This window comes from Hordeum vulgare, chromosome 5H, assembly GCF_904849725.1.
Source record: "Hordeum vulgare subsp. vulgare chromosome 5H, MorexV3_pseudomolecules_assembly, whole genome shotgun sequence".
Lineage (NCBI taxonomy): Eukaryota > Viridiplantae > Streptophyta > Magnoliopsida > Poales > Poaceae > Hordeum > Hordeum vulgare.
Window position 1 is genome coordinate 8,680,385 of NC_058522.1, and position 8,216 is coordinate 8,688,600.

Genomic DNA, 8,216 nt, shown 5'->3' on the forward strand with positions numbered 1-8,216 from the left:
TGCAGGGGTTGGCATTTACTGTAATCCATATTCCACTCGACATCAAGCTCCCAAGAGCACTGAGACGTAGGGCTTTTACCTCCACCGTAGAGGGGCCTGAACTCATACAACCTCGCCGTAGCTAAGGCTCTGCCCATCCTTTCGTACCCTACACATCTACTGTCAGACTTATACCCACGACAACACCCTTAGCTAGACATAAGGCGATAAAATCACGTATCGTCGTCTTTGGTGCTCAAACCATAAGTAGCGTGATCACTTATCATTTTAAGGTTTTCATCTTTCTTTCTAGATGATTCACCACTATTTTTGAGAACAAAAACAGACTTGGTGACCTTATTGTGGGCAAAGTTAGGAGTATTCTGCACAGCGGCAAAAGCGGAACCCAAGTTGGTTATAACATCCTCTAGTTTGCCAATCCTAGCGGAATCATGACCTAGTTTTTCGTTAACTGTGGGTTCCTTCTCCTTTAAATTTTTCAAAACCATTCCCACCTTTGATCCGTACTGAGTGTTCTGATTGTGGATATTTTTATCCAAACTCTCAATGAGTTCGATCGTAGCAACTTTATTTTCAATGACGTCCAGCCTACGCATCACATGTTCCAGAGTTAAGGTAGTTCCATTAACCATGAGTGGGGGAGAGCCTACCAAATTTATTACAGCTCCATATGAATCAACGTTATGGCTACCCAAGAAATTTCCACCTACAATGGTGTCAACAATATACCTATTCCAAGGAGAAACACCCACATAAAAACTGCGAAGCAGGACGGTAGTGGATTGCTTATGAGTAGATCTACTCTGAGAATTGCAAATCCTATACCAAGCGTCCTTTAAGTTTTCTTCCTCAATTTGTTTAAAATTGAGAACTTCGGTCTCGGGAGTATCGTTCGAAGTGGTGGATCTAGCCATGAGGACAGGTAGACTATCCCACACAGACGAACAGAAAGCAAGAGAAAGAAAAGGGCGAACGAAAAGGCAAACGAAAAAGGCAAAGATTTGTGAAGTGGGGGAGAGGAAAACGAAAGGAAACTGGCAAACAAAGTAAATGCAAGAGATGAGTTTGCGAAACTTACTTGATGAGTTCTTGACTTGATCCTCCCCGGCAACGGCACCAGAAATTCTTCTGCTACGGCAACAAAAGTACTTCCCTGGCAATGGAGCCCGAAATCCTTCTGTCGTCTCTTGACCTTGCGTTGGTTTTTCCCTTGAAAAGGAAAGGGCGATGTAGCACAGGAGCAATAAGTATTTCCCTCAGTTTGAGAACCAAGGTATCAATACAGTAGGAGAATCTCGTCAAGTCCAGAGTACCTGCACACACACAAAGAGCTTGCACCCAACGCTATAAAGGGGTTGTCAATCCCTTCAAGATTGATTGCAAAGTGAGATCTGAAGGCGGAAAGTGCAACGAAGAAAAAGAGTAAGGCTGAAAATATGGCGTGGAGTAGACCCGGGGGCCATAGTGCTCACTAGAGGCTTCTCTCAAAATAGCAAACATTACAGTGGGTGAACAAATTACCGTCGAGCAATTGATAGAACCACGCAAAGTCATGACGGTATCTAAGGCAATGATCATACATATAGGCATCACGTCCGAGACAAGTAGACCGATACTTTCTGCATCTACTACTATTACTCCACACATCGACCGCTATCCAGCATGCATCTAGTGTATTGAGTTCATGACGAACAGAGTAATGCCTTAAGCAAGATGACATGATGTAGAGGGATAATCTCAAACCAATGATGAAAATCGCATCTTTTTACCCTTGATGGCAACAACATGATGCGTGCCTCGCTACCCCTTCTGTCAGTGGGTGAGGTCACCGCACGGTATGAACCCAAAATCAAGCACTTCTCCCATTGCAAGAATCATAGATCTAGTTGGACAAACAAAACCCACAACTCGAAGAGAATTACAAGGATATGAAATCATGCATAAGAGAGATCAGAAGAAACTCAAATAAGATTCATAGATAATCTCATCATAAATCCACAATTCATCGGATCTCGACAAACACACCGCAAAAGAAGATTACATCGGATAGATCTCCATGAAGATCATGGAGAAGTTTGTATTGAAGATCCAAGAGAGAGAAGAAGCCATCTAGCTACTAGCTATGGACCCGTAGGTCTATGGTGAACTACTCACGCATCATCCGAGAGGTCATGGTGTTGATGAAGAAGCCCTCCGTATCCGAATCCCCCTCCGGCAGGGCACGAGAATGTGCCCCAGATGGGATCTTGTGGAGACAGAAGATTGCGGCGGCGGAAAAGTACTTTCGATGATCTCCTGATTTTTTCTAGGATTTTAGGGAATTTATAGGCAAAAGTCCTAGGGCAGAGGTGGTCCAGGGAGCCCAAAAGCCAGGGAGACGCGGCCCCCTGGCCGCGGCTATGGGGCTTGTGGGGTCCCTGCAGGCCCCCTGCCCTGATTCTGAGGCTTTCCGGTCTTTTTCTATTTCGGAAAAAATCTTTTTGGCAGTTTCGTTTCATTTAGACTCCATTTAAAATCCTCCTCCGAAAGGGGTCAAAAACATGGAAAAATAGGAACTAGGACTTGGCACTGAGTTAATAAGTTAGTCCCAAAAAATGTATAAAAGGCATACAAAACATCCAAAATTTGACAAGATAATAGCATGAAATCATCAAAAATTGGTAGTCGTCGAGACCGACCCAAATGCTCCTGTATCGATGAGAACTCTTGCCCGAAGAGGAGGTCCATGGGTTTTTGGGATCCCAAGCACTTCCTGCCACGGGGACCAAGAACCAGCCGTGTGGCAGGGAAGACTGTAGGTCACTCCACACGAGTAGGTATAACCATACCTGGCCAAATGGATCGACCCGACACGACACGGCACGACCCGCCCAGGCATGAATATTAGCTGGGTCGTGTTGTGCCGTGCCGGCCCATGTGCGCAACCGCCAGGCCAGGCACGACATAGAAGCTATACGGGCCGGCCCATCGACACACTAGACCCGATTTTAAGCCAATTTTAGGCTATTTCTCGACAAATTTTGGCCTCTTGGGGCCATGTGTGTGTGTTATATACAATAACAAATATAAAGGGGCATCGTACCGACCCGCGTGCTCAGCCTTTTAAGTCCACACATGACCTGAGACGGACTACGTGCCTGACCGTGCCGGCGTGCTTGTCGACTTGCCTGTTTCGCAAGCCATAGTTACTAGTAGAATGCCCGTGCGTTGCCACGGGCTCTTATAATATTTCATGAGTGATGCATGTTACTTTTTACATGTAGAAACTATGAGCCCGACTACAAATTGACGACATGTAAATTCATTTCAATAATAATAAAAGTCCACTTCACTTGCAATGTAAATTCATAACAAAAATCAAATTGACGACATGTCCATGTAAATAATTGAGCGATGATCAAACTAAATCCATTACAGATTACTAAGATCTACTTGATGCACTTAACAAATTCTCGCACAATATGAAGAAGGTTGTCTCTAGCTTCATTTCCACGATGTTTGAGCAAGTATAATAAAAAATATTTCCTCAACTCATACCCATCCTGCACAATAAATATATGTAGTTAGCATAAATATTTCATGTTGGATATCTTAAAACATGTAATGGACAATACCCACCATGCAAATCGGCTTGGTCAGTTCTTTACCGTTCCACGAGAGCATAAAATGAAAAACAAGATAGCCAGACACATCCCTGCAATTTCCTAAATTAATACTATATAAAATAAAGTGATAACAGAAATAAATGGTTATATTATGAATTCATTACCTGTTTGTGGTCGTTGGAATACAAGACGGAAATAAACGTTGCCATTTAGATAAATCTGAATTCCAGCTGGGTTGCTTTATTTCGAGTGCATCTTTGAATTCCCTCGCAAAACTTTTTAACATCACTACATGCCTCAAGATTTTATTCTCCGACGACTGTGATGTATGAATAGGGTCCATAATGCATACATGGCGTGCCTCTTTGTCGATGACGTACAAGATGTATAGGCCGATGTATGCATACATAAGATAAATCTACATGTGGTAGCAATTAGGAGCAACAATAATCCATGACAATAATAGACGAAATACAATACTTACCATGTTGCACGATGAGATGTTGTTGTCCATACCAGGCCAACCATCAAACAATGATCCCAACGTCTGAATAGTTTCCTTCTCGTAAAACTTTTGACCTCATGTTGACTCTAGCATAATGGACTCGGTACAAAAATAATTATTGTTTCACCATGTTGATACTAATGGCACCGAACAAAGAATTATGTCAACTTACACAAAAGCGCATATCCATGTAGTGTATAGGAGGGTCTATAAACAATACTCCCTCATCACATGCAAGTATACCCACGACAATGTTGAAGAAATCATTGTCCATACTTTGCTCTGTGTTAAGTATGCCTTGAATTTTTTTGAGAGTTAAGGACATTGGATCAGGTGTCGAGGTTCGGACCCATTCCCTCCCGCAAAATGGATGGTAAGAAGAATAATAAAATATACTTTTATATTACATAATTATAAATATAAATGATTCTTACTCCAAAGATTGAGCATCATCGATCAACATGATACAGTAGCATAGCCCAGCAAGTAAATTACGTTGATCAGTGGGCATGGTGGGGATTGGGGTTGGACGATTGTGTTTGATTCCTGTTGGTGGATTATCCAGCATTTCAAGATCGGAATTAGGTAAGACAACTTCATCTTCATATTGGTTGTATAACAGGCATCCTTTTAGTTTATTCATTTCTGAATCAAGCAAAAGAACAACTAATTTTTGTCGAAAGTGTTTCATATCGTCCTGAAAATATTACATGATATCTTTGTGTTCATGAGTACCAACCATAATAATTTTCAGTTTGCGCCGAACTCTTACCCATCCGTTTGTGTTGCCTTCTGGAAATGTCCTACAACATTCCATTTTGTAACGTTTAGATCAAGCCAATTATGATCTCTGTTAAAGTTTGAACTATGTTCTCCAAGTTTTAGACGCTTCTCACACTACAAGAAAAACACTCAATTATGACCAAAAATAATGACGGTGGTTTAATTGGTCATTGATCCATGACCAAAATTTTAAAATTAGTCATGGCAAGTCTAAGAGGGTCCAAAGCCCATAACGTTATGACCTTTTGGGTTCACTAGGTCATGATCCTGTTGCACAAAATGGTCATTTAGATGTGTAGAATTATTTATAATCATATTTCAATGCTACATGACCAAATATAAGAGCATAAACATATGCGTGGAGGTGACTGGACGACACCTCATTAGTTTTACCTATGTGTCATGTATTGAGAGCAAAATTTTATTTTATACGTATATGGATGAAGTAAATTATATAAGATAAATATCAATAAATTATAATTATTCATTTTAATATTTTAAATATTTTAAAAAATACATTATAATTACCAAAATGAAATATATGAGCCCATGCTAATCTCATAATGTGTAGACCCTATTTAGATAAATATTTTGAAAGGTGGTATATGGTACCTTAACTTGGTGTTTCACACAATAAAAACTTAAACATGACAACAAAAAATATGTGGGTGAATTTTTTAGTTTTTCCACCCACAACACTCAACCAAAAAATATAACTTTCTTTTGAGGTAAATAATAAATATTGTACAATACTTTTTAGGCAATCAAAAAATACAACTAGAGACAATAATATGGGTCCATATTTCCTAAATTCAATATCTATACGGACTAGTATCTCAAACTAATATCTAAATCCAATATGGGTCCATAAATATTGGGTCATTTAAGCATACGACATTAGGCTAATGTGTTGTGTGTTTACCCGAAATAAAAAGATAAAAATATAAAAGAAACAAAAAAAAACACAATTACGTGAGCTGGATTCTAATTGGTGGAATCGTTTATGCCACGGATCGATGACATGACATAAATCCTACCGTCCATTGCTAGCAATCCCTCATCCATCCATCCATTCATCCATATGAAGAACAGAAGAAAAGAAAACTAGCAGACGCATTACTCGTCCTCCTGAACCCTACCCAGCCACTGTTCGCCTCCTCCCCCTACAGATCGCCGCCGCCGCCACCTCCATTCACCACCTACCACGGCGCTGCTCCCTGCTAGATCCGTCTTCCGCCGCATCCCAAGTCGCCCTCCCGATCCCCCTCCCTTCCTATGCTCCGGACACCCCATCTCCGTCGAGCCGGACGACCCATCGACCTCTACGGGCGGTGGCTGCAATGTAGCAAGGTCAGGAGCAATGGCGGCGCCCGGGTCGCGGCGGTGGGCGTATGTGCGGATCATGGCAGACACCATCCTCGGCGACGGCCTTGGCTTCTACGTCATGCACCGCATCGAGACCTCCTACAAGGTATGACGGCTCCCGTCCCACCAGCCTACTGCGATTTGGTCGAAGCCGCGGTGCTCACCCCCGCTGTCTTGTCGTGTGCTGCGCCCGCAGACAAAAATGGAGGAGAGGCTGCGGAGGTACGAGGCGCACTTGCTCGCCAAGGAGAAGGAGGCGCAGCAGCTGCAGGACAAGGGCTGCCGCGAGGACCAGGCGCAGCTCCTGCCGGACTCGTGATCCCCTTTCCTCCCTTTGCGCCGGCTCGCCTTCCCGAGATGTTAGGTCAGTGCTACTTGTACCTACCATGCATCTTTGATAGGAGTAGTTGTTTACTTGTATGGTCTGAATTATGTGATAAATTTCGGGGCCTGATGCCAAAATTCAGAGCTGTTTGTATTGCCTGTTTGTATTTTAGAAAGGTCAAGTTTGTTCATTCTTGACGGTCAACTGTTGACCTTGTAAATTTGATCAAAAAAAGGTCAATAAACAACAACAATGACGAATCAATGACCAATATAGGGAGTCATAATTGACATTATTTCTTGTAGTGTCAAGTCCTAGTAACTGTTTTATACGTGAAAAAAATATTAGGGATTAAGACAAACAAAACTTATGTCAAAAGGATCAAGGATAATAGATAGTTATCGTAGTGGCAAGTTCACTCCGTTTTTCCTTCGCACCAAGTGAGTCTAGTACTTGAATTTTATGTTTTTTGGCATTGACGATTGCTAGACACCAATGGTACCTTGGGATGTTAACCGGAATGAATAGCTGGTGTAAACATCATATAAGTTGCATGCACAATTAGATATAAATTATAATAGAAATGGATTAATTTAGAACAACACATAATTATATGCATGTATATTGAGGCGAGACTAACCATATCTTGTTGTAGATAAGTATTAACATTTTCTATGATGTGACGATATTTTGATGGGCATATGTTTTTTCTCCGTCTTCTTTCATCTGCCCACATACAAAGCTACTAACAATATGTACCTTTTCACCCATCCATTCACGTAGATGGTCGTGAGCAAGCATACAATATATATAAGCATTTATCACCTGTAATTCCAAGTTTAGAATTTATTACGGTAATAGATATTACACATGGTTCATATTAATTAGTAACTCCAACGTGATGCAACTGGCCTTACACCGTCGTGCAAGAACATATCATCTCTCATAAGGCATTCTAAATCATCATTTGATAACAATGCATCTTCAATGTCCACGAACTTGGTTTTTTGGGGGCCGGCATGATTGATTCTATGACTGTAATATCTCTACGGGTACAAACATAGTATGTCATTGTGTAACAACAACAAACCAAATTAGTATAAAATATGAGCCAAAGTACTTGAATAAGAAACATTATGAAGAAGGAAATATCGATAATTACACTGACAAATACCTTGTGTGGTAATATTCAAATTGCCATTACTTTTGGGTTTTTTATGAGATATCATCAGTTCCACGTCATTGTTTTGTAAAGAAATTGGTCGATTCTCGGCCCCTTTTAGATATGCCGCATGAGAAACCATGTCGATGGATTCTTTTTGTGCATGTACAAAATTCATATCTATGTCTCCTATATTCTGAAAATAATAATATAAAATAATAAACCTTTTGTATTATCATGAGTAACATACATACGAAGAAGGATTAACTATATGCACCTCTTCTCGTGATGCTTCAGTCTGGTCAATCATCGTTAAGTCAGTGCATATGTCAGAACCCATCACTTTCTATCTACAATGAAATATAGACGATATTATATATTGCATCATATAAACATATTATATAATAAAAGTGAAACTAACACAGCTGTTTTATTTTGTAGAAACAAACAATGTTTTTTCATATTATTAAA

At 40.6% G+C, this 8,216-nt stretch overlaps 1 protein-coding gene across 1 annotated transcript; it reads left to right on the forward strand.

Moving 5' to 3' along the window:
* The first annotated feature begins 6,253 nt into the window (after positions 1-6,253).
* On the forward strand, positions 6,254-6,577 carry LOC123395354. Its single transcript, XM_045090347.1, has 2 exons — positions 6,254-6,364; positions 6,455-6,577. The coding sequence occupies exons 1-2, from the start codon at positions 6,254-6,256 to the stop codon at positions 6,575-6,577; spliced, it is 234 nt and encodes a 77-aa protein (XP_044946282.1).
* The last annotated feature ends 1,639 nt before the right edge of the window (positions 6,578-8,216 follow it).